The sequence below is a fragment of the Ursus maritimus genome, unplaced genomic scaffold, assembly GCF_017311325.1.
Source record: "Ursus maritimus isolate PB19 unplaced genomic scaffold, ASM1731132v1 scaffold_13, whole genome shotgun sequence".
Taxonomy (NCBI): Eukaryota; Metazoa; Chordata; class Mammalia; order Carnivora; family Ursidae; genus Ursus; species Ursus maritimus.
This window is the reverse complement of record NW_024423675.1, coordinates 991976-1009498: the sequence shown is the minus strand read 5'-3', so window position 1 is coordinate 1009498 and position 17523 is coordinate 991976. Positions and strand designations below refer to the sequence as shown.

The following is a 17523-nucleotide window of genomic DNA, read 5'->3' as shown; positions in this document are numbered from 1 at the left end:
GTGTAAGTCTTGATAAAATTACGTAAAAAATGAATGTACTCTCTTTTCATAGGCTGACCTTGCAGTCACCACTGCCTGAAAATGGCTCAAAACAAAAAAGTGATCTAAGGGTTGAAACAAGATAAGATCAAATTGATGTCATGGTAATTACATGAAGGACCATTCAATCATTGGGTGGAATTTACTGTTGATCCCTGGGCTTAGATGCAGGTGGGAACATGCAGTTTTTATCACTCTGCTGGTATAAAAGACAAGTGAAGACCTTACGAACTGTAGTTACTGAGAAATCATAAGGCAAAGCTAAAATCCCTCTTCAGATCCACCATCAACTGCCCTGAACACATCCTGCAAAAAGTCCGGAGGAAGGTAATATGAATGAAACAATTTCTGGGATTTTAATTGAGGGAGGAGTAAAATATTCTGTAATATAGGTCAGCTATGCATAATAAACCTTAGTGAGGAGAAAGAGAGACATTTACACATTCTCTTTTCAGCGCTCATGATTGAATTGGGAGGAAGTCTGCAAAACTGTGGTCTGTGATCACAGGCTAAGATGTTATCTAACAGAAGCCAGAAACCAATGTCTCCTGCTAAGATGTGCAAGTGCCCGTCAGTATCTAAAAATTTTCTTCAAGAAATCTTGGGTGTCATTTGAAAGACATTAGTTTGAGTGGCTTACAGGGGTCAGGTAGGAGAGTAGATATTATGTAAGTTGCGGATATTGTTTTACCATCAGTTTTTATTTATTTATTTAAAATTTTTTTGTTTGTTTATTTTAGACAGAGGGAGAGAGTGAGCACGAGAGAGCTTGTGAGTGGGGGGAGGGGCAGAGGGAGAAGGAGAGGAAGAATCTCGCTCACACTCCCTGTGGGGAGCTAGACTTTCCGCTGGATCCAGGGACCCTGAGATCACGACCTGAGTCAAAATCGAGAGTTGGGCGCTTAACCGACTGAGCCACCTATGGGCCCTTAATCCGTTTTTAAATGATGCATAACTAGGTCTTCCATCTGGCTGGTGATAAAGCAGCTCACTTGTTTAGCCGAATGACCATAGCTTCTGATAGCTTTTGGACAGACGTTCTCCTGTAGACTTGAATATAGTAACACTGACAATTTTCAGACAACATTGTTTCCATTTTCTTCTTTCATAAAATGCTACAAAAATAAGAGTCTGTGCTATTTCCCCAATTATTACGGATGACTGTAATTCTGAATTTCTTGACCAAATCTAGTTGGTGTGTTCTTTTTTTTTTTTTAAGGATTTTATTTATTTATTTGACAGAGAGAGAGACAGCCAGCGAGAGAGGGAACACAAGCAGGGGGAGTGGGAGAGGAAGAAGCAGGCTCCCAGCGGAGGAGCCTGATGTGGGGCTCGATCCCATAACGGCAGGATCACACCCTGAGCCGAAGGCAGATGCTTAACCGCTGTGCCACCCAGGCGCCCCTAGTTGGTGTGTTCTAATGAGAGTTTCTGGAAACTTTTGCTAACCTTAGTTATATTTACATGAGCACTAGTTGAAATGGCAGCTTACTGGGAAATTGAACTAGAAAACTAAAGTGCTCTCTTTAGTAGTGCTGAGGAACAGGATTTGGGCACATGGAAGAATTATGGCTTCCTTGGGAATTCAGAAGCTCCATGGAAGCTTCATAGAAGCTTTTTTTCCTAAGCCCTTACAATCCCTTCCTTACTCAAAAATAAGATTTTTTTATATTAGATCAGAGGAATCTTTTTAACTTTCTGAAGGTGTCTTTTAAATAATTACCTAACACCAAATCAATTATTTAAAATATTGGTCATCCAAATTGCATTGTAATAGTTTGCTATAGTCTTGAGTTATTTAAAAAAAAAAGATAAGAACAGTTACCATTTATGAAAAGCTCATGTGCTTTTATTTCAATTTTAACTTTGGTTTTGGTTTAAGTTTCTTTTCTCTCTCTTTTTTTCAGTAATAGAGTTTTTGAAATTTTGAGTCATATTTCTTACCATTTCCTGCTGAAAAAGGTAGCATGTGAACAATGTTAGAAAAGCAATTGATTATGTTCCAGAACAGATTCTCGGTTTCATTGTACATTTCTTATAAATGTGGGACTCAAATTTACATGAAAACTCAAAGTAAGAGCTGGGAAATAGAAATAGCAAAATCAGAAGGTAATGTGCATCTTGTTCAAAAATAGATCAAGATATTCTGCTTTCACAAAGAGAAAATGTACAGGAATCAATTAATATTTCCATTGAGAACAGTATGACCCATAGCACCAAGCTTCTCTTTTTACAGATTGTGAATCCTGGAGTAGTTTGGTATCAATTTATGATCTTTGCAAATTCTGGTTTTGGTGTATAACATTTCAGCATTACCTATTGTAATGTTGCACAAAGTAATCTGGTAATTTCTTGGTTCATCAGACTCAGAGATAACGTTATAAAAATGCTCTAGCATCCTTAATACATTGGGGTCTCAGAGAAAGAGAGGATTTAGATGAGGCTCAGGCTGAACCGAGTGTGGAATCAAGCGCAATATTGGGAATCAAATTAGAAAAGACAATTGTAAAGCATGATCTATACGCAAATCAATGTCCTAAAGGGGGTAATGGACTAACTATGTACTTCTGGGCCATATGGGTGGTACAGGTGGAAAAGTGTGATCTTAGGATGAGTTCACTTTCCAAGTGATCTTAGCAGATCCCTTTAATTTTCTGAAGTGTAGTTTTCCAGTCTATGAAATAGGTGCCATAATAACGCTTTCCTCATGGAGGTGTAAAAAGAATCAAACAAAGGAATGTATGTGAAAGCCAATGTTTCCCTCTCTCTCCCACAGTCAGACACTAGTCCTCATAACTTGATCAGGTTTAAAATGCCTCTTTATCCAAATGAAATGGCTTTCTTAAGGCTGTTCCGAAGAAGGTGAAATCAGATAAATATGTAAAATAAAAAATTACATGGGCAAGTTATATTTAAGCTGGCACAACATAATGTTGCTCCAAACAAAAAATGTCAGCATCTTATTTAAGGATATGCCATCTGAAAAAATCATTTAAGAACTTCATTGTAAAATATAAAGATTTGAAGGCAGTATAGTGAAGCGTGGTTCAGAGCTTGAGGTTTGGAATTGTCAAGAGATATTCTAAAATCTTGGCTCCACTAGCAACAAATTTTGTGACTTTGGGTTACTTTGCCTCAAGAATTTCTTTATCTGCCAAAATGAGAATAATACTTCACAAGATTGTCATGCGTATTGACTATGTTTTTGTGTCAAGGTGTCCAAAAGAACATCCAGCACACGCAAGTGCTCCATTGAATGTAGGAGTTATTTTTAAAGCAGAGTTATTATTATTACCGAAGCCAGTATTGCAGATACGGTGTGGAATGCTAACTCCAATTTTATTTCACACATTCTGCATTTCCCAAATAGAGTAACTGAATACGTGTTATATAAATAACCTCCCACAGAGGAAAAGTAAGGAGACAGTAGAAAGAGGAGAAAGCAGAAAGGCAAGATTGGGGTCCTATATTTCAGACCCTGGAGGAAACATTTTTGTTATGAGAGAGCAATAGATAACTGTCCAGTTATCTACTGCTGTTCATCAAACTACCCCAAAACTTAGTGGGTAAAACAGGTTACTGTTCTGTCATGGTTCTCTAGGTGGCCCTGGCTCACCTGGGCAGTTTTTAACTTGGGTTTCTCATGTATCTGCGATCCAGTGGTAGCTGGGGTTGGAGTCATCTGGAGGCTCAACTGGACTGGTCCTCTGGGATGTCTTCTTCATTTCTTACTTCTTGGCCTTCTTTTCTCTCTCCATGTGACTTGGCTTCTTATCATAGGGTGGTCTCAGAGTAGTAGCACTTTCTATATGGCAACTGTCTTCTAAGAGACAGGAAGCAAGAACTACAAGGTTAGGGCCAGGGTACAACCAACAAGTGGCCCAGTGTTGCTCCTGCCATATTCTATTGGTTTCGGTGGTCAGAGGGGCCACCTCACTCAAATGGGGTAAGAAAATAGACACACTGTGATTTTTTAAAAAAGATTTATTTATTTATTTGAAAGAGAGAGAACATGAGCAGGGAGCAGCAGGCAGAGGAAGAGGGAGAAGCAGATTCCCCCTGAGCAGGGAGCCAGATGCAGGGCTTGATCCCAGGACCCTGAGATCATGACCTGAGCTGAAGGCAGACGCTCAACTGAATGAGCTACCCATGTGCCCCTAGACACACTGTGTTTTGATGTGGAAATGGCAAGGTCATACTACAGAAGAAATGTGGGCTGAGAGATATATTTATTGCCATCTTTGGGAAGTACAACCTGCCATCTGAAAACTTAGGGGAAATGAACAACAAAGGAGCTTCTCTTTGAAGCTCTTCTGCTGTTTTTATCACAGAAAAACAAATCCTTATAAAGTAAAGTGCCAGGAAGGAGAAATCAATAATCCTGACCTGTCCATTCTATTATTGAAAAACTTCAAGGCAAATGAAATATGTTTTTATGCTTTAATGCTTTTAAATGGGAATGATGCCTGGTGTGTCAAAAGATTGCATTGAAATAGCTCAGATAAACACAACAAAATACAATGCATAAATTTTAAAATTTACAAGAAACATTCTTATATTGCTGTAATAATGCTCCATACAAAACTTTTCTAGCCTTTGGATATTTTACTTTTCTGAGTGATAAATTGATACTATCCAATGTTCTATTCCTGCCAGCATTTATTACTCCAATGTTAATTTTAAAAATTGGGTGTTTTTAAACAACAAACATTTGAAATTCTCACTTAGAACAATATGTTATGGTGCATAGAGTTTGTCTTATCATAATTTCTTATTTTGTATGCAGACAATTTAAAAAATGCTGATGTGCTAGGAAAACCAGAGGGTAATGGAAAAATGAAGATTTTAATTACATAATTAAGTTAACATTGTAAAGTGCCTTTAAATAACAATTAAAGTAGACAGTATGCATCTTATTATAAGTCTCTTAAATTTATTTGAGTAAGATAAGAAACTTCTCAAAATATGATTGTTAAAAGAGTGGTCATAAAGGGATTAAAATCATTTTCATAAATCCATAAGCCCTTCAATTTTCTTCTAATTACTGCTTGCTTTTCTCCTTTATTTTTATTTTATTTTTTTATTTTTTATTTTTTAAAGATTTTATTTATTTATTCGACAGAGATAGAGACAGCCAGTGAGAGAGGGAACACAAGCAGGGGGAGTGGGAGAGGAAGAAGCAGGCTCATAGCGGAGGAGCCTGATGTGGGGTTCGATCCCAGAACGCCAGGATCACTCCCTGAGCTGAAGGCAGACGCTTAACCGCTGTGCCACCCAGGCACCCCTCTCCTTTATTTTTAAAACAAATATTTTTTAAGATAAATATCTTAGGGTCATCTTTTGTTCTGTGCTTCTTTGTGGAAACCCCTGTTTTTTGCAAAGCATACTTGTACAAGTTGTGCTGTATATTTCTCTTGTCCACGGGACCCCCTTTTTTCCATTTCCTTTCTCCCCATTTCATCTGGAAAACAAGTTGGCTCCCCTTAAAGATTTTGTGCAGGCACAAAGCACTGTTGTTGTTGGTTTTTTTTTTTTTTAAACAATTTTTGGCATTTAATGAACCTCCCTCGACATGGTTTTGAGCTACCAGGACGCAGCCCCCCCTCCCCATTTCCCCTTCCCCCCAATTCTTCTCCTCAGCTCTTCTACTGAAGAATCTGGCCTGGAGCTTTTTCCCTTCCCACAACTTGGTAGTAGCCAGATGGCACCCCTTCAATGATAGGAGCAGCTCCGGGCCTGTTTCTGGCAGCATTTCCCCGAGTCCACTGACAGACTTGGTCCCGTAGTTTATCAAGGTCGACAGCTGGCCTGAAGCTCTGGCTCCTTGTTGAGTGGTCATGCCTCACACCGACTTTTCCAAAGTAACCTGGGTGTTACCTGTCGAAGCTGATCCTGTGCCAATGATGCGTGCTGCTAGCAGGACCCTGGCCCCTGGGGGCTGCCAGTGCTGGCCCAGGCAGCCGTGGCCGGGGCTCACGTGCCCCCGAAGTTTCCAGGTCTTCCTCAATCTGGATGGCATGTCCGCAGCCCCAACGAAAGAGGCACAAAACGCTGTTAAGTGATTGAGAGACAGAAAACCCATCCCAAATATTGCCACTCAGCTGTGCGATTTCACTTGGCCTTATTTTCCTCCGGATCCTGGGGCACTTTGAGGTCCCCTGTTTGCCACCTGTAGCTGCTTCATAAGTTATGGGGACTACTGAGTCCATGAAGCTCCTGCACAAATATCAAAACACTAGAATACAGATTTAGTGCTGTACAGAGTCTCTCTCGGTCAAGCAGATGTTCTTCATTCTAGTTTGCTTGTCATCTCCCTTTTTTCATGTCGTCCACCCAGCAGATGCCTCAGTGCCTACAAATGCCTTCAGTACGGCATTCTTCACTCTCAGTTACTCGCCTTTTTGTCTGGGTCAGAGAGCAGGAAGCCTCTCCAAGTCTGTGTCATCCATGCTTGGACGGTGCCTGACATGTAGCCGGTGCTTATTCAAAGCCTCTAAATCGTTCAAGGGTGCAACTGGGACCTTACATTTTGCACTTAACAGCACTGAACTCCTGTCAAATTATCCCAAACTCATCTTTTTGTTTATTCATTTTTATTCTATTTTTAAATTATTTTTCAAAGATTTTATTTATTTATTAGAGAGAGCACAAGTGGGGGGAGGGGCTGTAGGAGAGGGAGAAGCAGGCTCTCCACAGAGCAGGGAGCTCCCTGGGAGGACCCTAGGATCATGACCTGAGCCAAAGGCGCTTAACCGACTGAGCCACCCAGATGCCCCCCAAACTCATCTTTTTATAAGATAGAGAAAACAGTAATTACCTATTTCCAAGAGTGGATGAGATGACTGGGGACAGATTGAGGGATCATTAACCAGCCTCTCTTGCCCCCTCCCAAATTGCTCAGCCATCTACCTCACCACCTTTGGAAAAACTATCAGTGAATGTGTGTATGGGTCTGAAGGTCTCTGTGGTGCCTGGAAGCCAAATTTGAATGTCTACTTGGAAGAACTGGGAACCTGGAGAATGATTGAGGCTAGGGGCTGGGGCATGGGATCATGCAATCATGCTGAAACTGCGGTTCAGAACACACTACAAGAACGAGGTAGAAACCCACTTACTACAACTAGAGTGCATGAGCAAAGAAAAATAGTTGCCAGGGTCACTCCAAGCTGAGTTTCCTTACTACGGGCTCCAGGCTTTTAAAATTCTTCCTCCTGGAGACGGAGGTGGTTATTGAGCAGGAGGCAGAGGTGTCCCGACTCTGTGGAAGTTGCTGGATGATGGATTCCAAACATTCCGCTTTCCCTGGCGATGTTCTTCCTTCAGATCTGTCCTCAAGGTGAGCTGTGGCTATCTTCTCTCACCAAGCAAGATGCTAAAACTAACAGGCCTATCCTCTGTTGAATAAACAATCATTGAATACCTATCTAACGCCAGGCAATGTGCCAGGGATTCAAGGCTTTACTTTAAAGGTTCCCTTTCATTTGTTACTGTTCACAGAAGGCCGCTGACTTTTCCTCTCCTTGGTAGTTAGCTGGGTTAGATGGGGCAATGAGGTGAAGCCTCAGGTTAAGTAAACCTCTAGAAGTCAGTTAGATTTCTACCGTTTGGTTAACGAAGAATTGTGCCTCTAGTCTTAGCCAGTCATCTCAAAAGCGTGCTATGAGTCAGCCGGGCTTCTCGGCGTGGCGAGCGTGGATGAGTCACCCCTGCCATCGCCACCTTCTGAAAAACCGAAAACCTTACTCTGTGGCAGTGGGGAGCAATGGCAGCATCTTTGCAAGTGAAGGGCGGGATGTTACATTGTACCAAGCACTTGTCATCTTCTAGAAGCAATCTTTCACATATACATACATCTACATATATGTGTGTATATGTGTGTACAGATCTGTACACACATAGAGACACACACATCCACCCATATGTAAGTGTGCAAAAACATATTTAATAAGCCTCGAAGTCTTTCCATACTACGACAGACAGGCAGGGATTGTCGATAGACAGGCATGTAACTTTATAAGGATTTTTTTCCTGTGGTAAAAACAGAGCAGAGGAACTGCAAAGAGAAGTGCCCTGGTTATTCATTGCCCCAAAGTTTTCATGTGATAGCAGGTTGTATTTCCAAAGAAAACCACAAAAATATCTTAGACTAAATTCCCTCTGTAGTATGGTGTGCCACTTCCACGTCAAAAAGTGGGGTGTCTATTTTTGTACCCCATTTGATATACAGGGTGTGTGTGTGTGTGTATAGGATACTTGGTCTAGCTGGCTAGCTAGCTTGTATATACTGGTAGAGTGTTTACCTAGTTTGTAAATCATTTACTATATTAATTATATATAATCACAATAAATAGTATTATGAAAACATTTTACATAATAATATTAAATCATGGCAATAATATTCGTGTATACTTTCAAGAATGCTATCTTTTTCTCCGTCTTATCAAGAATTTGAATTTGTGCACACATAGTTTGAAGTAAACTAAGAGTTGAGACACCCAATTTAAACCTTGAAGCTCTTATGTATGCTTTTTATTAATGCTTTCTTTTGAATTCTTATGACTTTTATATCTTAGCATAGAGTGGCTTTTACTTGTGGCATATTTAACACTTATAGATTCACATATTAGCCAGCTACAAATTAGGGAACTCAGTGAGAACATACAGTCTCTAATGAATTTAGTATTTGAAATTACTTTATTAAACATTTATTCTAAGTCCCCATTCAAGAGTTATCCTGTTCCTTAATGACAGCTCTACATTAGCAACTTCGGGTTGATACTATTACTGCTGTTCTAAAGTCCCAGTGCAACATAGTTGCATCTGCTCTGTGCAAGAGCTTATGCCTAGGATGGTGGTGGGTCAGAGGGGCATAGTTTCTACCCCTAGGAGGTTTTCACAGAAATGGAGAGGCCAACATAACTGGCTGAAGTTCAGGGCAGATTGTGGAACTTCATCTAAGAATTCTAACCAAGCAGTAGGGGGATGCCATTGAGAGAATTATGTATTTTGGCTTTGGGGTTGTGTGAAACCTTCACGGGAAGCTGGCAGCTGGGCAGCTCCTTACAGGACTGAGGTGGATGGGTGGAGATGGAGGAGAGAGGCTTTCCCAGCCAAGTTGAGAAAACATACATTCTCTTGGACTCACACCGTCCTGATGTGGCAGGTGGCAGGAGATAAGAGCATGTTGGAGCATTGACCTTGGGGTCAGATGTGTAGAGTCTGTGATGTCTGCAAGGTACTCACTGGAATGCCAAAAGAGGCTGAGGTTAGGAAACCTGATTTCAATTGAGCATATGGTGCAAAATAGCATAAATCCCAGCTGAATGTAATTATTTTTCCTGTCCTGATTCTTAACGTTTTTCTCCCAAATTCCAAAACAAAAGGACCTAAAGGTGATTAGAATGATAAAAATATTTATTAAGATGTTTTCAAGTTTTGAAGGTTAATCCTTTTCGGCTTGTTTAATCCCATTTCTTTTTAAAATAAAGATAAAGTCACTTCTGTTCCTGAAAGCTACAGCAATGGTGACTTTGGTTCTGCTTTTTCAATCTTCACTTTGTCATAAAGCAGATTCTGAAATGTGCATTGACTTCATGCTCTCACATTCTGCAATCTTGTTATAAATGTTTCTCTCTGAATTAATTCTGATATAATTGTTCACTGCATAATGCTGAATTTTCATAATATATGAGCTGCAATATCAAAGCACAAAAATGATACTAGTTTAAAAAAGGAAACCAGTTTCAATTCTGAAAATTTCCTTGTGGCTTTGTATATCACTTAAGCAGTGGTTCTCAGCCTCTTGGTCTCAGAAACTGTTTATGCTCTTAAAAAATTGTTGAAGAGTTCAAAGAATTTTTTATGAAGTTGTATTTCTCAATATTTACTGATTTAGAAATTGCATTAGGAAAAGTTTTAACATATTTATTCATTTTAAAACAATAAGAATTAACCCATCGCATGTTAACACAAATAAATATTTATAAAAAAATGACAACTTCCAAAACAAAAAAATAAGTAAGAAAGGTGGTATGGTTTTATCTTTCCATAACTTTTTTTTCTTTTTAAAGACTGGCCTAATAGAACATAGCTAGATTCCCATGGGCATCTTTACTCCATCTGTTGCAATCGCACATGTCATGTAGCCTCTAGAAAATTCCTTAGCACTTATGAGAGGCCGAGAGTGAAAAAAGTGAATAGCATCTTAAGATTACTATGAAAATCATTTTGACTTCACAAACTCACTGAAAAGTGTTTAGAGTCCCCAGATCACACTTTGAGAACCACCAACTTAGAATAATATTTATTTGGTGCTAATTAGGTATGGAGGTAAATAAAGCCCATAATTACTTACATATAAGTATATACGTCAGGGAGAAATAATAACATACCTTTGTTTTAGCCTTACCTATATTTATACAGTTTGTTTTTCCATATTATAAACAGTTAGTTCATCTGACAATTTTTTCTTAAAAGATGTACAGGTTGGTATAAACCTTTGGCAAAAATATGGTCTCATTATGTCAATCTGCATGAAAAATAACCACAAATTTTGACTCATGCAGTTTTAAACCTTATTTTAGAATGCCTTTTTTTTAAAATAAACTATTTGTTTTGAAAAATTATAGATTTAGAAGAAGTTGCAAAAATATGTACAGAGAAGTCCTGGGTATACTTTATCTCCCAAAGATAATACTGTGCCCATCTGTAGTTCAATGTGAAAACCAGGAAATTGACATTGGTGCAACCCACAGAGCCAAGTCAGATTTCACTGGTATTGTGTGTGTGTGTGTGTGTACGTGTGTACGTGTGTGTGAATGTGTGTGTAGTTTCATGCAATTTTATCCCATGTGTACATTAGTGTGACAAGTATCACAATCAAGATCCAGAACTGTTCCATCAGCACGTGGCTCCCTTTATAGCCACGCTTCTCCCCCTCAACTCCCTCCCCAAAACTAGCTCCTTAAAACTGCTAATTTATTCGGCATCTCTCTAATTTTATTATATTATATAGAGTGTTATATAAATGGAATCATACAGCATGCAGCCTTCACTCAACTCAACACCCCTGACATCCACCTGCTTTGCCTGTGTATCAGTAATGTGTTCCTTTTTGTGTTGCTACATAGTATTTGCTGGTGTGGATGTACCGTTGCTAGTATAACCACTTATCTGTTGAAAGTGTTTGGATTGTTTCCAGTTTTTGCCTATTATAAATAAAGCTGCTCTGAACCTCTATACACAAAGTTTGTATAAACATAATTTTCATTTATTTGAGATAAATACTTAAGTACAACTGTTGGGTTATATGGTAAGTTTTATAAGAAGCTCCCAAATGATTTTTTCATTTTATATTCCCACCAGCAGTGTTTGAATCATCCTGTTTCTCTGCATCCATACCAGCATTTGGTGTTATCATTATGTTTTGTTTTAGCTATTCTTGGGTATATACTATTTCACTGTGGTTTTAATTTGCATGTTACTAATGGCTGATGATGTTAAATGCTTTCCATGTACTTATTTGCCATCTATATATCCTTTCTGCTGCAGAACCCATTTTCTTCTTCTCACTCTCTTTTTTAAAAAAAGATTTCACTGGGGCACCTGGGTGGCTCAGTTGTTAAGCATCTGCCTTCGGATCAGGGCGTGATCCCAGCGTTCTGGGATGGAGCCCCTCATCGGGCTTCTCTGCTGAGAGCCTGCTTCTTCCTCTCCCACTCCCCCTGCTGGTGTTCCCTGTCTAGCTGGCTGTCTCTCTCTCTCAAATAAATCTTAAATTTATTTATTTGAGAGAGAGAGAGAGAGAGAGAGAGAGAGAGTGGGGGAGGGGCAGAGGAGAGGGAGAGAGAGAATCTCAAGCAGATTCCCCACTGAGCGCAGAGATCGACATGGGGCTCAATCTCATGACCCTGAAGCCATGGCTGAGCAGAAACCGAGAGTCAGTCACCTAACAGACTGAGCCTCCCAGGTGCTCCTGCAACAACCATTTTCTAATTGTATTTCTTTTCTGTTGAGTTTTGAGAGCTCATTGTCTATTCTAGATACTAGCCCTTTGTTGGATATGTGGTTTGCAAATATTTTCTTCATGTCTGTACGTTGTATTTTTATCTTCTTAACAAAGGATTAACCTATAATTTGGATGAGTCCAATTTATTAATTTTTCTTTTATGGGTCATGTTTCTGTTGTTAACCCTAAAAACTCTTAACCTAGTTCTTGGCCCCCTAATTTCTTTCTTTCTTTCTTTCTTTCTTTCTTTCTTTCTTTCTTCTTTCCTTTCCTTTCCTTTCTTTCGTTTTCTTTCTTTTTTTTTTTTAGAGATTTTATTTATTTGACAGAGACAGCCAGTGAGAGAGGGAACACAAGCAGAGGGAGTGGGAGAGGAAGAAGCAGGCTCCCAGCGGAGCAGGGAGCCCGATGTGGGGCTCAATCCCAGGACCCTGGGATCACACCCTGAGCAGAAGGTAGATGCTTTAACGACTGAGCCACCCAGGCACCCCCATTTTTTTCTAAAAATTTTATAGTTTCACATTTTACATTTGTCTATAATTCATTTTCAAAAATTTTCATGCAAGGTATGAGGTTTACATTCAATTTTTGTTTGTTTGTTTCCCTGTGGATGTCCAAAAGTACTGGCCGCCCTTGAATTCCTGTTAAGTTGTTTTGTCATCTTTGTCAAAAACCAGCTGGCCATATTTGTGTAGGTCTATTTCTGGGTTCTCTATTTTGTTCTACTGTCTGTGTATCTATCCCTCTACCAGTATCACTCAGTTTCGATTACTGTTGTTGTATACTAAGTCCTAACACTGGGAACAGTGATTCTTCCCACTTTTCTTTCTTACATTGTTTTAGCTGTTCTAGATCTTTTGTGTTTCAGGAATAATCTTGTCTATGTCTACAAAAGCTGTACTAGGGTTTGGATAGGCATTCCATTCAATACAAAGATCAATTTGGAAATAATTGACATCCTTACCATGTTAAATCTCCCAATTCATAAACCCGATATGTCTCACCATTTATTTAGGTTTTCTTTAATTTATTTCATCAGTTTTTCATAATTTTCAGCATACAAGTCCTGTATATATTTTGGTAGGTTTATGCTTAAGTATTTTCTTCTCTTTGGAGCAATTGTAAATGGTATTGTGTTTTAAATTTGTTTTCACATTATTGTTTTTAGTATGAGGAAATGCAATTAATTTCCGTGTGTTGATCTTACGTCATGCAATCTTGTTCAACTTACTAATTAGTTCCAGGACCTTTTCTGTAGGTTCCCTCCGCCTTTTTTCTAAACATAGACAATCATGTCATCTACATACACGGATAACTTTATTTCTTCCCTTTCAGTTTGTGTGCCTTTAATTTCTTTTTCTTGCCATACTGCACTGGCTAGAACTTCCAGTACTATACTGAATAACAGGTGAGAGTGGACATCTTTGCCATGTTGCTGACCTTGGGGGGGAAACATTCAGTTTTCACCATTAAGTATGATGTCAGCTGCAGGTTTTTTGTAAATGCTCTTTATCAAGTTGAGAAAACTCTTTTGACTCTTGTTTGTGGAAACTTTTTATTATGAAAGAGTATTGAATCCTGTCAAATTCTTTTCTGTGTCAACTTATACATCATATGATTTTTTTTCTTCTTTATCTTATTGATATGGTAGTATGGTAGATTACATGAAATGATTTTCAAGTGTTGAACCAAACTTGCATATGTGAATTGTTCCCAGTTGGTCATATATAAATCTTATACATTGCTGGTTTCAATTTGCTATTATTTTGTGTTTTTTTGCATCTAATTTTATGAGGTATACTGGTCTTTCATTTTCTTTCTTTCTTTCTTTCTTTCTTTCTTTCTTTCTTTCTTTCTTTCTTTCTTTCTTTCTTCATACTGAATTGGTCTGGTTTTTGTGTCAGGGTAATTGTGGCCTTGCAACATGAGTTGGAAACTATTCCTTTCTCCTCTGTTTTCTAAAAGAGGTTCTGTAAAGTTGGTGCTAATTCTCCCTTAAATGTTCTGAATTGTTTTTTATTGGTAACTGATGCTCTGTTCATCTTATCTCTCATGGTTTGAATGTAAGCAATCCATAACACTTTCACTTAAAAAATGGGAATAAAAACTTGCCCATATTATCTTATATGAGGTTTTTGTAGGATAGGTAGGGATGCAGTCCAGTTCCCTGTCTCCCCATTCTCAGGTTTGTTGAAGTCAATGCTGGCTATGGTCAAGCACTCAGCTGACCTTGGCTAGCCTGATCTTATGCACTCAAAATGCTTAGGTAAACTGCATCTACAAGTATAAATAAGTCAAGAAATGCATTTAGGAAAACTCTGATGAACATTCTGTGCTGTCTACTCTTGCCACATTGCTGGGCTCTATTGTGAGCTCTAAGGCTCACCTACCTCCAGTGACTAAAAAGCAGGAAAGACGTTGTCCTTTCCTTCTGTTCTCCTACCTAGGAATGGAGGAATAGAAAGGATGAACTCAAATGCTTATACATTTTGTATATCATATATAAGCTTATCTATTGTATATGAGCTTATCTATCTATCCGTCTATCACCTATCATCTATCTGTCCGTCTTCTTAGACATTATCTAGTTTAAGTTACACGTCTTACAAATAAGGACCCTGAGGCTTAGCAGAATGATATATTTAGAAAGAGAATTTTTTATCAGCATCGAGTCCAATTCTATTGGTTTATATGTGAAATGGAAAGATTCGATTCCCTAGCTCTTTCCTAAAGAAAAATTGTTTTTTTATTTACATGGCTCCAGAGTGTGTTGGGAGCTGTAAGCTGAGGGGTCAAGACATTGATGGCTATTATTAATAGTGATGTTAAAGCTACTAGTTGTTTTTTATGACTGGTAAGGCAATTTTAGAGTAACTTTGTTTTCCTTGTGTGTTTTGCAGGAGAGCCATGCATGACTACAGAAAATATGCAGCTGTCATTCTGACCACACTGTCTGTGTTTCTGCATATTCTCCACTCCTTTCCTGATGGAGAGTTTACAATGCAGGGTATGTGACCAAACGGATTTGCAGTAATAGGAAAAAAAGCACATTTCTAGATGTACATCAATAACTCCATTAATTACATTTCCACCTTCTTTTCAGATGTGATAAATCTTTGCTGCTGGATACATATCCAGGCACTTTGAGATTGTAAACATAAAGTTAAATTAAGTTCAGAAAATGTATAGTGAAAATTGATCTAACGTCCATTTAAATAGCAGCATGAACATTTTCATCTGAAATAGAATCCTTATTATTCTTTATCTGAGTTTTCTAAGCAGAAAATGCTCCTTATTCAGTTAGCTCAGTTTTTCTTTTTACATTTATCCCTGAAGATAGATTTAAACATTGCCTTTGTAGATGAATTTCACATCAGTTAACAAGTGAGAAAAACAAAACCATTTTACGCAGTACATTTGTTTTGCTGTAATGTTTGAAAAATCTCATATAGTAGCTGATAAAATTCCATATGCTGTGAAGCTGTGAGCTACTATTGGTTATGGTTTTTCCTAGACAGGTGGTAATGTTTTAATCCCTGTTTTCAAGTGCGGTGCTCCATGTAATGTCAGGCTCTCCACTCATCACGCTTTCTTAATCCTCACATATTTTTCTCTGTCAATATTTGGAGTTTCCATGGGGGGAAAAACAATAGCATGTTCTGAAGGGGAAAATTTTTGCCTCTGGGCAAAATTCTCCTTTCAGATGAGCATGCTGTTTTCATTTGTCAAGTTTTGTGCTCCCTAAAGGCATGCTATTAGCATTGGGATAGAGAATCCATGGTTGAAGAGACAGAAACTACTACTCTTTTTTTTTTTAATGTTTATGGGAGAAACTACTGCTCTTGAGATCTCCCATGCATATCTGCAAAAATTGTTTCCTGTGAAAATAAATATAATCAGTACAAATAGATACTATGCATGAAAATTAACAGATAGCCAAAAAGTATTTATTATTTTCCTTCTATTTCCAATGGAAGAAGAATATTTACCATCTCATAATCAGGGAAAATTCAACTTCTTTTTATTTTATTTTATTTTTCAATTAAAAAAATAAATTCCATGCCCAACGCGGGGCTCAAACTTATGATCTCGAAATCAAGAGTCATCTGCTCTACCACCTGAACGAGCCAGGTGCTCCTGTTTCTTTTTGAATCATTCTTGGATTATTTTACTCTTTGTCTTTTTTGGTGATAGGTTGCCCAGAATGCAAGCTAAAGGAAAACAAATACTTCTCCAAGTTGGGTGCCCCAATTTATCAATGCATGGGCTGCTGCTTCTCCAGAGCGTACCCCACCCCAGCAAGGTCCAAGAAGACAATGTTGGTCCCAAAGAACATCACCTCAGAAGCCACATGCTGTGTGGCCAAAGCATTTACCAAGGTGAGAACTTAGAGGGCCCCAGAAGTTTTCTAACAGTCCAACCTGAGAAATGTCTTCAGAACACATCCATGGGGTTTAATGCCAGAGGTTTCTAATGACCCATCCTTTGCTTGACATTGGTACAGGGATTTGTCTCCTTAAATCAAAAGTAACCTTGTGGGGATAGTCTGGATTTATTCAGAATGAAAGGAATAGCTGTGGAGATGACGAGGGGTAGGTTCGAAGAGAGTATAGCATACACAGACAGTGCAAACCTAATCTTTTAGAGGGAGATATTAGCTGAAATGAAGAATGTGCAAATGGAGCAAGCATCTATTTAGTCCAGCTGGCTACAGACAATTTTATTTAACATTTTTCAATTTTGTCCAACCATCCATCCATCCATTTTTTTCTTCCTTTCCCTTTTAGGCCACAGTGATGGGAAACGCCAAAGTGGAGAACCACACGGAGTGCCACTGCAGTACTTGCTATTATCACAAATCTTAAATCTTTTGCAAAGAGCATGTTGATGACCTCTGATTTCCTGGAGTGAAAAATTAATTTTTTCGGTGTTTATGGCCTTGTGAGATAAAACCTTTTTTTCCCCTTACCACACTCCTTTTGGCATGCTTCGAGGATGTACTGCAGCTTTATTGCCTTTCTTTTTATCCTACAGTATAATCTGAAATCTAGTTCTTTTCATTTGGAGTGAAATGCAGCATTTAGCATGACCATAAAAAGCTGGTTCCTCTAGAAATAAAGCCTTTTAAATCATCATTCTATCATTGGATTCTAATTTTTTCTTAAGAGTTTAAAACCAGTTACTTTTGCTAAGATTAATTGAAGGGTGTGAGCCAATGGGTGAGCCATGCACTCAGTGACCCCACACTGGAGAACATTGATCCCACCAAGCCTCCCAGAGCAATCTGCATCCTTTAGCCAGTGGGCTAGTTATAAAACAACCTGTTGGGGTGAGGAAAGAAAGCATAAGAACTTCTACTGCTATGCATTTTTATATCACCCCTTTGATGACTTTTATAAAAGTACATATACATCAGTATTGTAATAAGTGTATAAAGTTTATAAATAATTAATTATGCATATATTGAGGATGTTTGG

The 17523-nt window shown here is 38.5% G+C and overlaps 1 protein-coding gene across 1 annotated transcript; it reads left to right on the top strand.

Annotated features, from left to right (window-relative positions):
• Positions 1-205: 205 nt before the first annotated feature.
• Positions 206-17238, top strand: CGA (glycoprotein hormones, alpha polypeptide). Its single transcript, XM_008687367.1, has 4 exons — positions 206-366; positions 14947-15053; positions 16241-16425; positions 16834-17238. The coding sequence occupies exons 2-4, from the start codon at positions 14954-14956 to the stop codon at positions 16909-16911; spliced, it is 363 nt and encodes a 120-aa protein (XP_008685589.1). The 5' UTR covers positions 206-366; positions 14947-14953; the 3' UTR covers positions 16912-17238.
• The last annotated feature ends 285 nt before the right edge of the window (positions 17239-17523 follow it).